Source organism: Odocoileus virginianus, chromosome 2 (assembly GCF_023699985.2).
Source record: "Odocoileus virginianus isolate 20LAN1187 ecotype Illinois chromosome 2, Ovbor_1.2, whole genome shotgun sequence".
Taxonomy (NCBI): domain Eukaryota; kingdom Metazoa; phylum Chordata; class Mammalia; order Artiodactyla; family Cervidae; genus Odocoileus; species Odocoileus virginianus.
The window spans coordinates 64,319,891-64,337,125 of NC_069675.1; the positions used below are offsets into that span (position 1 = coordinate 64,319,891).

At 37.2% G+C, this 17,235-nt stretch overlaps 1 protein-coding gene across 1 annotated transcript in view; it reads right to left on the bottom strand.

The window, feature by feature from the left end:
* GFPT1 (glutamine--fructose-6-phosphate transaminase 1) overlaps nt 1–17,235 on the bottom strand; it is a 61,249-nt gene that overhangs the window by 35,106 nt on the left and 8,908 nt on the right. The window contains exons 2-6 of the mRNA XM_020878611.2: nt 15,338–15,445; nt 13,574–13,681; nt 7,833–7,958; nt 2,005–2,063; nt 949–1,083 (exon numbers count right to left, since the gene is read on the bottom strand). Of these exons, the coding sequence (XP_020734270.1) occupies nt 949–1,083; nt 2,005–2,063; nt 7,833–7,958; nt 13,574–13,681; nt 15,338–15,445 (536 nt within the window). The remainder of the gene's footprint in view (nt 1–948; nt 1,084–2,004; nt 2,064–7,832; nt 7,959–13,573; nt 13,682–15,337; nt 15,446–17,235) is intronic.

The window sequence follows — 17,235 nt, forward strand, 5'->3', positions numbered from 1 at the left end:
ATTAACATGCACACCATACCACCCCCTCAACCCAAACTCCTCAGAGACAGGGTCTACAGAAATCAAGAATGAATAGAGGAGGAACATGAGGTAGGAAAGGGAAGGAACAGAACAATCTGGGTTATACAATGAGTAGAAACAAAAAAAACAGTGGGAGAGCACACCACTCTGCCTTGAGTAAAGGGAAGGAACAGTCCTCTACCTTCTCTATCTTCCTCACTCCTTTCGCTGCAGACACCATAAGATTTGGGTGGAGATGGGAGGAAGGGTTGGATCTTTACAGAGAAGTAAACAGCTTTCAAATGGGAAAGCTAGAGCTGTGGGGGTAGAAGGGGTAGAAGGGTGGGGTGGAAGTCACTATGTATTTGGACCTTTTTGTATCTTTGATATCTTTAAAGTATGACAATTGGGATGAAATTTAAAAAAAAAATACCACTTTTCTCTTGGGCTGGGAAATATTTTTCTGAAAAGGTAAAGTGCCAAGTAAAAGTCCCCATAAGGAAAAACTGATTGACTGTAGTGGCTCAGAGACATGCAGACATTATCTCAGAATAATACGTGTGTATTTCACCAAAGCTACCTTTTGCTAAGTTATTGACTAGGAAGAACATTTGAATGAGCAGAAGTGAGAAAGTGATGAATCCCCAACTTACGTACTATATACATGCTTGTGTGTGGTATGTATGGGTTTGTGTATGAGTATGCAGTTTTTCGACAAACTCTTTACATTTAGACTATTTTTCATTCCCATGACACTGAACTACAGTGAAAGAAGTAAAATCACTAAAGCAGTCTCAAAATTATTCAAATTGAACAGTTTTGTATATATAGAGGAATAAAAGCAAAAAATACTTTAAAAATTGGCTAGTTCCTACTTATCATATTTTAAGAGTTTATTTATTGTGATTAACATTGGCAATAACTATCTTTAAAAGTGTGGTTTAATACCAATTGTTGGATGACTCTCTCCACCAAGGTAGTAAAACTTGTATCTTGACTTTCCCGATTGTCATACATGTACTTAACAAGCTTGGCAATTGTCTCTGTGTCTGTTTCAGACTCAAAGTCATAGCCTTTACTTTCCTGTAATTAGAAAGGAAAAAAAATTGACACATTTAAGGAAATATTCTTAGTATATAAATCTTTTCTACATAATTTTTTTCCTCAAAAATCTCATTAGCCAACTTCTAGTCTTTTTTGACCATCATACAACTAATTATACCTACTGTTCAAAATTAAGGTCACCATCTAATTATGTGGAACCTAAAATAGTAAGGTATTCCCTGTGAACAAATATAATACTTATAATTATACAAATCTATATATGCCATATAATAATTAAAATATAATGAAATATATAACATTCACAAAACATTAATTTCATTATGAACATAATGATTCTTTCTTTAATAATGATATTTCACTATCCGATCCAATGGCCATTAGCTATATGTGGCTGTTTAAATTTACAGTGAAATAAAATTTTAAATTTAGTTCCGCATTCATCCCAGCTCCACAGCCACACATGGACAGTGGCAACCATTCTGGGACAGTACATGGATAGAAAGTTTCCATCATTGCAGAAAAGTTGATCTGGACAGCGCTGCTCAATCACTAATGAAGGTCATCATCATTATCATGACTATGTAATACATAGCTATTTAGGGCACAGAGCTTTCATTCAACCTGTCTTAAGTCTTCTGACACTCTAGAAACTTTTAAAAATTACAAACAAGGTCTCTCACAGTGCAAAAGAGACCCTTCCAAATTCCAATTCTATTGAAGCTTTTATTTATAATAAAGCCAAATTATTTTTTTCATATAAGAAACAAAAAAGTTCCACTGTCAACAAAGAAAAGTCCAATAAACCACCATACCCTATAACTGTTGTCGGAATTATTTAATCATATCCAGATAGGATTTACTGCACATCCCAAACAACCTCAATGCTCTCATCAGAAATATTCTCAAAGACTGGTGGTCTTTTTAGGTCACTTTACTTACCAGAAACTTTTTCAAGTCCTTGTAGTTGGTGATGATTCCATTGTGAATAACAATAAATTCTAAAAAGAGATAAAATCACTGATGACCAAAAAATTATAGGTCTAATAAACACAATAAATTGCCATTACTATTAATAGATTTTTTCTCAAGTCAAAAAATTTGTAACACACTGTACTTCCAGGTGTAATCAAGTATTATCCAGTTTTCATCATCAGATTACCTTCAGGTAGATCAGCAGCATAGTCCATGTGTAAAAGCACACAGTGCTTAGACGTGGGTATAACAGATTAACAGAATAAACTGGAGTTTAGAGGCATCAACTTCAGTTGTGGCTAAAATGCCAGTCCAATGTCATCACGCAAAAGCAGCATGTTCCTGGGCCAATTTCTTCCATTTGCAAAATGAAAGGGTTGAACTAACTATATTCTCACTTCTTTTTTCATTCATTCTTATGCATAAAACAATCCAAAGTTTAAAGAGAAAGGCTTTATCCAGTTTATACTAAATGAGTTCAAAACTAAAGTTATAGAACTTAGCAAGAAAAAAACAGTTGTTCAGTTCTATAGTTTATTTACCTGAGGTTACAGAAAATCCTGAGATCAAATACAGATGATAGTGGGATAATTTCCATTCATATTTTTTATTAACTTTCAAAAATGTTAAAAATGTGAAATCAAGAGTTGACAACATTATTTTTAGCCTCTTAGAGTGTATGTAAAGACTATTACTGTGGATTTATTATTCAAAGTTCATGTAAGTCAGGAGAGAAGTTACTACTCAATTCAATTTTATATCAAATTATCAAAATTTTATTTTGATAACATTTGATAACTATGAAAATATATTTAAAGATCTAATATTCTGGTCTTGCATTAAATGAGCTTGAACTGAATGCACTACAAACCAAATGATAAAATAAACATGTCACTTGATTAAGATACCACAAAATAATACTATAAAAACTTTTAAAAAATTTTAATGCTAGAACACAGAGAATCATAAATAGCTGATACAAAGCCTGAAGGTAAAGCCAAATTCTCAAAATATAATCATGGATATACATTTTCAGGAATCTTTTATAAAGATTGTCAGTGTTAAAAATTTCAGTAGTTAGCTTTCTAATCCAATCCAATAATTATGTGAAGTATGAAAAACCTAAAAAAGGTGGCTTCTGAATTAAATTACAAAATCTTACCTCAAAGGGATATACATACACACATACATATGTATGTATTCACTTATTTTTAAAAACCATGAAAGAACTGACACTAAAAATTTTGTTAAATGCTTATATACAGGAAGATGAAATAAGGAAGAGGAAATAAGATAGAAGCTAGACTTATTTTAGTATGTCTTTTTTATAGGTGTGACCTCAGAGAACTATGCAAATATTTTACATAAAAGCTGTTTAAGAAAATCAATCCCTAAAATTCAAAATAAAATACACTAACAGAATGCAGTACCCAGCTAGCAGCACAACCATGTACAGAAGGATTAGTCCAAGTGACTACAAAACACAGTAATTTGATTATACATCCCTAAAGGGATATCCCTTAAGTACAAAAGAAATTAACAAAAAACAATAAATATACTGTTGTGGCAGTGTTGGCATATGACTCTGTTGTACATGTATAATTTCATAGATCATATAAGTATGTTGCTGGTGTTAAGAACTAAGTTTTTAAGTGTTATTGACAGGAAACATATAAATCAATGAGGTAAAATAAAAACCGTATAGCCCTGGATTTGAATTGGAAGCATTAGTGTAAAATTATCTGTATTTTCTATTTAAATTATGCATGTATACATGGACACACATACACAGGTGCTCTTAGCTCTGCCCACTGAAAAGGCCTAAGTGCAATAAGCACTTCCCTGGTTTATAGTCTTTTTTTTTTGGAGCACAAATATACAAGAAAAATATATATATAAGTGTTAGTAGCTTGAACTAACAGAAGTTTTAAAAGGTGCCCATTTACTATCAAGAAGCCTCATAACAGAAATCTATCTCAGGCTTCCAAGACTGCAGAAAATAAGCAGGATGGGATGGAGATTATTTCTTGTGTTTAACAAGAAAATTCCAAGAATAAAGTTTAAAATTTAAAGAATTAATTGCTAGCCTAGCACTTTATAAAACTGCACTTATTTGGGGGAAAAAACTTTTGTTTCAGTGATGGTTTCATCTTCATTTCTTTCAGCTGGGTAGGAAATTTAAAAATGTGTTTTCTTGAGTTTTCCATGTTCTAAATACATGTTTCAGTAGGCTGCCATCCATTAAGCCTGCAGGGGTCCTCCTGGGTATTTCTGAATTGTGTTGTGTACATGTGTGTCTGAGAGCTCAGACAGCTTGTCTTCTTACAGTACTTAGTTGTTTGCTCTTTTGTTAGATAAAATATTAGCAAAGTATCCTTTCCATACTCCCTGACATCAAACCCATTGAGATTTAAAATCTTTGTCAAACAGATGATTTTAGAACTTGGAAGGTGGCAGTTAAAAAAAATTCTTGCACAAACCATCTACTCCATAAGCACAGGCCTGTGAACCTTTCCCTCACAACTCTACATTTCTACTTCAAGTAACTGACCTTTCAACCCTGCCCATTTAGGGGAACAAACCAACCCTGAAAAGGGGGTACGTAGTTTACCCTCATCTTCTACCTTTAGTTCTGTCACATGAAAAAAATCTCATTCTGCCCCCGTATCCTTCTCAAATCTTCACTAGGAGGAATGTTCCCTTCTAGAGCTATCCGCAGTCCTCAGATCTGCTGTGTATGTGGTGCAGACTCACAGCAGAGAGGAAGGTGAGTGACAGGAGGACTCAGGTGGACTCTATGGCACTTTCCTCCACATACAACGGCAGGCTTCCCCGCAGCCCTCTCCTGAGCAGGTGACTCGACCCATCCTGGCTCCTCATTCAGAGAGTTTGTCACTGAGGAAGAAGACTCACAGATGCCTTAAGTTATTCAAACTTGGGTGGCTCTCTAGTATGACTAAATGACATGGGAACAATCCATCTCTAAATAAACACTTTCTTCTAGAGATGCCTCTGCTCATCTGTTTCTATGCTGCATCCATTTTCCCAGGTTCAGTGGTAGAATGTGGCCCTCTAGTTCCTGCTGGGGCTTACTTGAAGCAGAAAGTGAATCCTCCCATAATTTCACAGTACTTGTGATTTCAGACATCAGTTCAGATGGCTTACACTTTGTCAGCCTTCACCAATGCCTTAGTTCATTTTTAGATTTTGTTGTTGTTTTTAATTTTCTGGCTGAGCTGGGTTTTCGTTGTTGCTCAGGCTTTTCTGCAGTTGCAGCGAAAGCGGGGCTACTTTCTGGGTGCGGTGCACAGGGTTCTCCTTGCAGCGGCTTCTCTTACCGTGGAGCGCGGGCCCTAGAGCACATGCACTCAGCCGTTGTAGCGCACAGGCTTAGCTGCCCGGGAGCACGTGGGAGCTTGCCAGACTAGAGATCAAACCTGTATCCCCGCACTGCAAGGTGAGTTCTCAACCACCGGACTACCAGGGAGGCCCACGCCTTAATTCTTGACACTACAAGGTGGAACTATCAATGAGATCACATAAGCTACTGTTGGACAAATTTGTGAGACAAAAATTCATTACGTATTTCTCGACTGTCAGAACTGAGCAGTGTGATGTAGGCTCTGAAGGAATAACGGTAATTCTGGAGGAATAATGGTAATAAGTTATCTGGGTATCCAAGTGTTTGAAAGACCTCTCTGGAAATACAAATATACAATAAAGAGAGAAGACAATTATCAGGGAGGATGCTTATTACATAGTTTAATTTGGATCTGATTATTCTCCTACTGCTTTCAACAGAATATCTGCATACTAAGAGGTAGTATACCAATTAATTGCAGTGCAAAACTAAATCAAGCCTTCTGTATTCTGGGAAAAACTTAGATTTTTTTTTTTTTTTTAGAAACTAGATATTCTTTTCTATCTAGTTTGCTGTGCTGTGCTTAAGTCACTTCAGTCATGTCTGACTCTTTGCTACCCCAAGGACTGTAGCCCACCAGGCTCCTCTGTCCATGGAATCCGCCAGGCAAGAATACTAGAGTGGATTGCCATGCCCTCCTCCAGGGGATCGTCCCCATCCAGGGATCGAACCTATGTCTCTACATCTATCTGCACTGGCAGGTAGGTTCTTTACCACTAGCGCCACCTGGGAAGCAGCCCCTTTTCTAGTGTACTGAATTTTAAAAACTGAAGGTCTCACGGTTTTTAAAGGCCTTTTTTACATCAAGTAGAATTTCTAACTTACAGGTCTATATAGAAACCAATCTGAACTGGACAAACTATGGATTCAACATGCAGATGAGATTTCCTCCTATGGTTACCCTGATACCCACACTCAAAAGCATCCTATAATAAACTGCTTCAAAATCTTTCTAAAATCATAATAGTGCAGCAAAACCACAAGTAAACAACTGCCTGTTAACCTGTTATTTCAAATACTGATTGAAAAACCAACAGGCATTTTTTGGTGCAACTTTTTAAAACACTATAAGTTGAAATATCAAACATGCACAGAACTGTTCCTTCACGGAAGGCAAGAAACTGCCAGCACATCACATGGGAAGCCATTCTCAGTGCTGTTGGCTATAAAAGTGGGCCTCCTCCAGGGTCTGGCTGATGTGGAAGTAAGGGCCTTGGCACAGCAAGGACTGCTCGGCAGAGGCTGGGGGTGCTTTGGGCTGGACTGGCGATGAGGTGGTTTAAGCTGCTTTCAAGCCCACTGGCCCTGTCTAGGTTACTGATGCTGTTGCCACTGCTGCTCCCACCACTAACACTGCTGGAAGACTCTGTGCCCCAGGAGTTATGAAAGCCAGGGTTTCTACTACTCCTTTGGTGGTCTTCTTCAATGCTTTCCTTCTCCTTTTCCTGCAGCAAAGGTGCTCACCCAGCGCAGCTGGCAGAGGGGAGTAACAAGGCCCCAGGAGAAGAGGGAACAGAGGGTGCTGTGTTTCAGCGGCTGCCACGCCCATTCCCTCAGGCCACAGCTCTCACTGTAAGTGGTACCCCTACTTCCAGCACCTGCTCCACACCCACCACCACAGCCACTGTGATACCCAGGCTTAGAGTCTTTATTGTTTCCACTGAAAGGAACTAGGGTTCCTTAGAGAATTGGCTGATTTCAAGTTTGGGGCAGGATTAGAAAACCTGCAATATCTTCAACTACCAAAATAACAAAGACTACTGGACCTACTTGGATCACATCAAAAGTACTCAGCAGTCAACCTGAAGAAGCTCCCAGTGACTAAAGATGGGAAATTTTGTGCATCAATATAGATAACTACTTCAGTGTTTTGAAACAAAATATTTCAAACCCATGACTTTATAATAACAATGAAGAAATCTGTTCATCTTGGACCATTAGAACCACATCATTTGAAAAATGGTAAATAAAGGGGGAAAAATTAAACATTTATCCTGCCATTCATAGACAATCTGTACATCTGGGCAGTCAATCTGTTAACATGGAGAAGCTTCTCTTTATAGAAGTATTTAGACATAGAGAATCATGAATCATGTGAAATGATACCACAGGATGCATGCCATTAGCAAGATTTAGACTGTAGCAAACTCAATAGTACAAATAACAGAGTAAACTGCAAGGAAGCAAGGAGAGAAAAGGAGAAGTCTCTTGGGAGACAAATCAATCTGCTATGTCCTTACTTTTTAGAAACACACACTTACATAATTACAGATTAATTGCTATGATATCCAGTTATCTGTGATATATGTACCTACGTGCTACCTACTGGCTTCCAAAATACAAACATTCCAAAGTGTGTACAATCTGTCCATACCATTATTTTTATCAGACCGCTGGGGATGGCTATTGACAGGATTCGGTTCACCATGTGTTGCCCAACGGGTATGAGCTATTCCAAGGTGTACATCAAATTCTATATCCAAATCCATATCTTGTTGTTCTGAAGAAGATAAAATAAAAAATTCCAATATTAAATCAAATTGTAGGGATAATGCTATAAGCTGTATTTAAATTATTACAGTCTTATTCATCTGGAATATACACTTATTAAAACTGAAGATCAGGCTTATTCAAACAGTAGTTAAAAGAGGAGTTAATACAGCTGAAACATTTAGGGTAAATGGTTCCAATAACAACCCCAAAAGTGTGTACAAAGAGATAAAGCAAATGTGACAAAATGTTGACAACTGGTAAAAATAGATGAAGTATATGGATGATTAATGTACTATTCTTTCAATTTTTCTACAAATTTGAAAATTTTCAAACTTATGGTCAAAAAGAGTTAATGTGATCTTTAAAAATCTTATTTAATCCTTTCTTTGAAAAAAAATTAGTATCATTTTAATTAGTATCATGTTAAAAAAATTCGTTTTCTCAGTGCCACACAACCTTATGAACCACAATGTCTTTGGTCCCCAGTAAATGGCTTGTATCTCACATCATAAACTGCAATTATGAAGAGTTTTCAAAATCAAAGAACAGTCCTTGAGAACAAAGCAACACTATGAAAACATGAGGTTACAGGCTCATGTTCCTCTGTTTTAAAAAGCACGTACTCTAATTCCTTCTCCCTACGAACTTTTTTTGCTTCTTCCAGGGGAAAGAAAGAAAAAAAAAAAAAGAGTTCTAGTATTTATTAAGAATGTCCCCTTTTAATTGCCTACATACAAAATTCATTTGGCTAAGGAAGCAGATAACAAAGCTTATCAAATTAGGTTGACGTTAAGAGCAAACTGCTGAGAAGTCTGAACAGGAAAGTCCATGCAGTTTAATATATAGTCTTTGTGGGTTTTATCCTGGCTAATCAAAGGTCATTCTAAAATACAAATATGATCAAGAAACAATGCTTAAAATCCTTGAATAGACTTCTAATTACTTAAAATGTGGTTTGCATCTCTAGTTACCCATATGAATCATCCTAAACCTGGTCAGGGATTTATGCATAGATTCTCAAATTCTACCACCAACTCAAGAACTATTTTCTCACAAGATAAAGCCCCAACACCTTTTCACGATATACAAGGCCCTTCAGCATCTGGCCCCCACCTACCTTTTCCATCCCCTTTCCATCCTCATCTCCCAACCCTCTCCAGTCACTCCTCAAAGCTCTCAATGTACCTGTTACAAAGAATAACAGCTAACATTTATGGAGAACTTACCCTGTGTGAGGTACTACAGACACCTCCTCACTCTACTCCTATCACTCTGACCAGCATCTTTACACTGGACTACTAAACAGAATCCTAACTGGTGCCCCTGTGTCCAGTCTTCCTTCTGCAAAATCTAGCCAAAGTGATCCACTCAAAGAAGAATTTAGATCACGTCACTCCCTATGCAAAATGTTCCAATGGCTTCCCAACAAACAGCAAAATCCATTGTTCTGAAGACCCTCTGTGCCCTAACCATCAGCCTCCTCCCTAGCCTCATCTCCTGCACTCTATTACTCACTTACTGAGCTATAGCCCCACTGACTTCCAGCTGCAAGCAGGCCAAGCCCACACAATCTATGCACTTGGTGTTCCCTCTGCCTAGAATTCCCTCATACAGACAATCACATGATCTCTGCTCAAATGTCACCTCTACCATACTTGTCCTTTATAGCACTGACCCCTACCTGATATTATGAATTTATTTGTTGTCTGGCTCTCTACCTGATATTATGAATTTATTTGTTGTCTGGCTCTCTCACTGGACAGTAAGCTCCATCTGGGCATAGACTTTACTTATCTTGTTCTCTGTCCTCAGGGCCTAGAACAATGGCTGGTATACAACAGGTACTCAATAGATATTCATTCTGTTACTGAATCCTCACAATACAATTACGTACTATTAGGTATAACTGTCCCCATTTTATAGATGAAGAAACAGGCTCACAAGGTCATAAAACCTGCCCTAGATCATAGCTATAGGAAGCAGAGAGAGAATTTGAAGCCAAGACTGGCTGCCTCCGGAGCCTAAGATTAAAACCACAGTGTACACTCTGCTGTACTATTACAACATTGGACATGTTGTCAACCTGGCTTCTACCAGAATTTAAGTTCTACAAAGAGGAGGAGTTTGTCTTATTATCTTTGAATACTAAGCACTAAGCTATAAAGAGCAAATACTCGAATTTTTTGTTGGCTAGCTCAATCAATGAATGGAGAAAAATCATCAGTGTCTTTTCCGATTTAATGGTGTTCTAAATAATTAAGGCAATCTGATAAATGACCTCCAGAAAAGTAAGGATCACCGTTTATTACTACTTAACAGGCCAATACAAGCATGAAAACATGTAACTAGCTTTTTTGGATTAACGTTAACTGTAATTGAAAGCAGTATGTCCCTCCCACACACTGGCAAGAGAAAGTCCATCAGAGAAAGTAAAAAGCGTCTATAAAATGAATCCATTTCAAATTCAAGGTAATTACCATACCTAGTACACTGTTGCCAAGGGAACTTTATTTAAGGTCTAATAAGAAAAAAATCATTGCTACAACAATACACAAATTCCCCACAAGTAGTATTTCAGGTTTTACAGATTAATCATGGCTCCAATCCTGACTGTTTCTATTCACTGTTCTATCCACTCTAAAGCCCCTCATTAAATCTTAAGTCTAGATATCATTACAATCAATTTTCTCTCCCCCCCACACCCCAAGCTGCCAAGCAATGTTGACGGTCACAAAATTCTGTTAATTGAGTCTATTTCAAGTTCATAGTAATTACCAAACCTATTTCACCGCTGCCATTTAAGGAACATGTACCCATTTTCCTTATTAATTAAACTGAGAGCTCATTCAATTCCCAAACAGTTCATGACATCTTTTATACTCTCCTCAAGACTCAATTCTATGTAGTCCCTCAGTCTCTACCTTACTCAGCTTTCCTGCACCTCATAGCTGTTTAAATCAGCTTTCCTTTTGCCCTAACCCCTAGGACAGCGAACTCCCTGCCTGTGCCCACCCTTCTGAGCTGGACTGCCGCCGCGCCTCCTCTCTCCCCCCAGCCACCCCCAAGGCTCCTTGTTCTCTGTGTACCTTTTCTCAGGTGTTGTCTTTCTCTTTTAAATAGTCCAGACATATTTAATTTGCTGGTAATAACGAACCACCTAAATACCTACACCCAGAGCACAAATGTTAACATATTAATATAACCATTTGTGCTTTACAGCTTTAAGATATAAAACACTAAAAACATCTTTAGTTGCCACGATCTAGGATAGCAATCCTCTGCCTTTCCTCTGCTCCCAAACCTCACTGGTTTTACTGTTGACACCATCTAAAGTCAGTACCTGCTCCTCTGAGCTTCAATTTCCTCATCTGCAAATGAGGAAGATAATTTTAGCTACTCCATAGTTACAGTGAAGACTATGCAGAAGGCATTCAGTCAAGCGTCTGGGACACAGAAAGCAACAAATGTCAGCAAGTATTATCAAAGTCAGACGCTACCAATAACCAGTCTAATGATCTTCTTTGAGATGTCTTCCTTCCCTTTCGTCTTAAGAGGTTAAACACTAACACTTGCTGGCAATAACAAAATAAACACCACAAATATCCAAACAACACACTCCAAATTAACAAATGTTAATTTCTAGCCATTTATGCTTTAGATCTCTTTGAGTCCTGAAATGTTAAAATAAAATTTAAAAAAATGCAATTGGTGCCTCCTTTATACCCTACTTCATTCCTTTCCTCCCCAAAAGAGTCACAAGAGCTTTCCCACCTGTGCCTTCAAACTTCTATTGTGCTAACACAACTATAAATTATAGTGCTGTTTTTTTAATAGCACAATACTGTACATACCCTTCCACAGGTTTTGTTTTGTTTTGTTTTCACTCCAATATTCGGTTCTCAGAAAGCAGAGTCAGATCTGGTACACACCTTCCAAAGCTAAATATGGTCATTCACTGTCACATACAACGTATTCTCCCACTCCCTTGCTGGTGGACCCTGAGGCTGCTTCTAAACTTTGCTGCAATGCCATCTTACTGTCATGTCGCCTTGTCACAGTGTTTCTTTTGAGTACACACCCACGAGTGGAAGTGCCTGGCCATAAGGGATAGGCATCTCCCATTTAGACAGTGCCAAACTGCTCTCCCAAGGGACTCATCAGGTACAAATTCGCCAGCTCTGTCTCCAAGTGACCATTCCAGAAAAAAGATCACTTTCCTGCAGGAAGGATCATGTTTCAATATGATGACATTCAGAGATGGTGATTCTGGTCACCATCTTCCCTTCCAGCCTCCCATACTCACTAACCAACAATGCAGCTTTAAAAGGTATCTACCATTCCATCAAACTTGCCTTCCCTATTCTTACTTTGACCCAAGCTAATTTACTCAGAAGGTCCTCCCTTCTCATCTTCACTGCCCAAATATAATTAGCAGCCAATCCTTACATATTCTTAGCCTCCCCAACTTGTGGGAACTAGCTCTCTCTGAAACTTAAACCAATCTGTTTGTTCTCTCCTATAAAACCTACTATATTCAAACTGGTAAACAGGATGCAGTACACACAGTAGATTAAATATTTATAACCAAGTTTTTGAAGTGTAGCTGTTTGCATGTCTGCTTTATTCCAAGCTAATCTTATCCACAACAGATTCAAAATAAATACTGTCATAATTTGTTAAACAAGTACAGCTGACCCTTGAACAACACAGGGGGTTGGGGTGCTGACTCAGTGAGCAATCAAAAACCTACTTGTAACTTATAGCCAGCTTCTGGGTCCAAGGTTCCACCTCCACAGATTAAATCAACCATGGATGGTGTAGCACTGTAATATTTACAACTGGAAAAAAAAATGTCCATATAAATGAACCTACACAGTTCACACCCACGTTGTTCAAGCATCAACTGCGCCACAAAGCTGAATGTCTGGCTTATGCAAAAGTTAAAGATGACTAAGTCCACTGTTCTCCTCTTTCACCTGTACCCCTTTACAAAGATAACGATGGCCCATTTGAGCAGGTATATAAAAAAACCTACTGTTTCCTGGGTTTTGTGGAAGATTTTTTAATATGTTTTTTCAATCAATTTACTTCAAAGTATCTGCTTTCAAGTTTTCTGTGAAAAAATAAAATGTATAAGCATAAAATAATAAATACTATAAAGTATACCCTGTACGACGGAACATGTATCTCTGGCAACTACTTTATGCTCGGGAAGTAAGAAAATCACGAGGTAAAAATATGATAGTTACCTGATTGTATCAGACCTACTGAAAGGTGCAACAGCCAGACTGATGATATATCCAAACTCAGCATTTCAGTCCAAAGTGAAGACAACCACCAAGTGAAGCCATGTGAATAAGGGCACTGTCAAAATTACTTTTCGTCTTATGAAAGGCCCTTCCTCAGGAATGATGGTTATTTCCCTCCCTAGTTAATACCATTTCTGAAACTAAGGTACATTAAAAGCAGTACAAACAGTATCGAAACTACTTTTCTTCCCTCCCTTCAACTTTAAGAATCACTATTCTTCAAATGGGCCCCAAAATATGGGAGGAAAAATAATTTGGTAAGGAAGGGAGAAGGAAGAAAAGAGGAAGGGGGACAAAAAACAAAGTACATTACTGTGAACTTCTTCATCCAGTGCCTTGACTTTTCCTTTCTTCTTAATGAGCTGGATTTTGCAGGCATTGGCTTCCCAATCTTTATCATTGCCTCCGTCAATTCCCACACCTGAATCATCCAGAGGTAGAAAAGCAAGATTTAGAAATTGGCTACTACTTAGAAACTATGACTGTAAGGCAGAACTTATAAGTGAAAAATAAATTTTTTTCATCTAATTAATTCATTTACTTATCAATTCAAAATTTACTGAAAATGTACTATATGTTAAGAACCATGATAGCCACTAGAGACAAAAATGAAAATTCAGTTCCTGTTCTCCAATTTGCCAAGAGAAGACAGACAAGGAAAAAATAATTACTATACAGCGTGGTTTTAATATAAGTTATGTGGCTATAATAAAAGTACTACAGGTTGCAACTACAGCACAATGGAGATACACGGAAGACTGGCACCACCTCAGAAGCAGGGTAAGGAAGGGATGTCAGGACACACAGCTCTCAAGATTCTACTGAAGTTCCTACAGAATTTGAAAAAGTTACTCTAGAGGTACCATTAAAGGTAGGTCACTTAAAATAAGTAATAGGTGAAAGAAAAGCAGCTGCCAAAGCAGACAAAAAAGAAATAATCATCAAGTTAGGAAGAGAATGAGAAGATATGTTGTCAAAGGTGAAGGAAAGAGAGAATTTGAAAAACAAAGGAGTTGAGGAATTGACTTTCCATTATTCGAGGAAGAGTCAAGGAAGATAAATGCCCATTACACAGGGCAATGTTGAGTGTACACTAAAGAGTTAACATGGCAGGCCCAAGACTGCTATCTTAGAAAGGCCTGCTTGCAAAGCTGGCCCTTGGCTGGCATCTGTGAACTTGAATGTTAAGAGGGTTCCCACCATGTTAACTGATTAAGAATGGCTTACTGCACTTTATACTGTTGGAGCAAACAATGTGGCTTATGCTGAAGATCCACTTCCCTTCGAAGAGCCTGAAATGTTGGTACATGTTAGGCACCAGGTATCTACACAACCAGCCCACAGAGTTAGTAATGAGCTTCCCTGGTACACATTTTACACATGTTGTCCAACTCGCTGTGGGAATCAAGCACGTGTGGGGACTTCACAGGGAGAGAATTCTGAAGCTTATGCCTGGCTTCCTCCAGACTTCACCCCATGCACCTTTTCTCTTTGTTAATTTTGCTTTTTATTCTTTTGCTATAATAAACTATAGCCATGAGTACAACTATATGCTGAATGCTCCGAGGGAATCACTGAAACTGAAGATGGTCTTGGGGACCCAGATATGATTAAGGGAAGGAGTTGGAGTAGAACATAAAGTTGACAAAAAAAAAAAAGTTCTTTGCTTTGTCATTTATGTTAAGACATAATCTTGGGCAAGATCACATGCCAGAAGCATGGAATCCATGGAGAAAAAGAAATTAAAAGTTATAGGAAAGAAAAAAAATTTACAGAGTAAGGTCTTCAAAAACTCTGTTCTAAAATGAAAATGTCCCCAGTAACTTGTTTTTACAGTAACATTCTTAGCACAAGAAGAGACCCATAAGAAGCAATACTCTACATAAATGGTAATGTTGTTGAAATTGAATGAACAAACCCTTTAAATACGATAAAAAACAAAAATTCTTCAGATTTTAGATTTACCAGAAACAACAAAATGGATATTATTAAAAAGTCTAGTAACCGAAAGCAAAAAACGCTTTTTATTGAGAGTCAAGATTCATGCAACACCTATAACATTTTTTAAAGGAAATACCAGCAGAATCGTATCCTCTGTACTCCAGTCGCTGAAGGCCTTTGATTAGCGTCTCCAAAATTTCTCGTCTAGTGCGAGGAACATGGTAATTTAAGTAAGCAAATATACCTGCAAATAAACAAATTTAATTAACAGAAAATTCTGACTAGAGAATCAAAATTGGCATAGTTATAATATATATATTGCATAATAATGTATAAGATGTGCAAAAAAGGTGAACCTTGAGTTATCTTTGAAAATAAATCTTCACTTCATTTTTTAAAATATTTATTTATTCTACTTTACAATATTGTATTGGTTTTGCCATACAAAATCTTCACTTCAAATTGTTCAAAGGCAGTGAAATTTTTTCAAAGCGGAAATTCTTACACATATAAAAAAGACTGAAGCAAATATGTTTAGTTTTTCAAAGAAGTTTATAAGACTGGTGACTTACCTTCATCAATGACATTTTATCAACTAAAATTTATTTTTCAAAATTAACCAGCAAATTTGGGATTTATTTTCTATACACTGAGCATTATTTTTAAAGGAAAACATTTTCTGAACTAAATATTTTAAGCAACATATGTACCCTACAAAACTTACACAGACAGAATAATTTTTCTTACTTTCAATGACCATGCTATCAACACATTTAGGAATAAATAACTTATAAATAGCAATGATATGAAGAATACTCACAATCTAAATCATTTAATCATAAAGAAAAATGGGCTAAAAAGTATGTAATCATCACAGGAGCAATGGTTTCTCACTTGTTCACCAGATTCTAGTAAAGGACAAATAACTATAATACATATTAATAACTCTTGAGAATTCTCACTCTTGAGACAATCAAGACAGCATATTAAAAAGCAAAGACATTACTTTGTCAACAAAAGTCCGTCTAGTCAAAGCTATGGTTTTTCCAGTAGTCATGTATAGATGTGAGAGTTGGACTATAAAGAAAGCTGAGCACTGAAGAATTGATGCTTTTGAACTGTGGTGTTGGAGAAGACTCTTGAGAGTCCCTTGGACTGCAAGGCAATCCAACCAGTTCATCTTAAAGGAAATCAGTCCTGAATATTCATTGGAAGGACTGATGTTGAAGCTGAAACTCCAATACTTTGGCCACCTGATGCGAAGAACTGACTCATCTGAAAAGACCCTGAAGCTGGGAAAGATTGAAGGTGGGAGGAGAAGGGGATGACAGAGGATGAGATGGTTGGATGGCATCATCAACTCGATGGGCATGATTTTGAGTAGGCTTCAGGAGTTGGTGATGGACAGGGAAGCCTGGCATGCTGCAGTCCATGGGGTCGCAAAGAGTCGGACACAACTGAGTGACTGAAAAACTGAGAATTCATAGAAAAGGAGCGATCATTTGGAAAAGCAAAACTATAAACAAAGGGACTTGTACAACATAAACTGATCCAGTGAAGTGGCAAGAGAACAAAATGTGCTATTCCACATTTTAGGAATAGCAGCATGGAAATATTCTGAGGTCTTCCATGATTGTGCATTGGCCAGCAAGAATATAGCTTAAATGTATAAAAACTGAAAATCAAAATATAAGGAAATATAAATTCAAGTAGCTTACTTATGAAAGAACTTTCCTTTTTCTTAACTATCTTACACTATAATGCCACTGATTCTTAAAGGGATTAATTCTGTGGGGCAGAACTCTGGAATGACCAGCTTTTATTTCATTTGAAAATCTATGTTTCTTTAAGAGTTTAGTCTTATCAAAGAATTTCAGAATACAAAAATACTACAGTGTTAAAATATTTGACCAAAAAAAAAAATCATAACATGTATACCGAACACCATTCTGAGTACAGTGCAATTTTCTCTAAATACCATACCACCCCCCCCAAAAAAAGAAAATCACATTTTAAAACTAAACTCCAAAACAA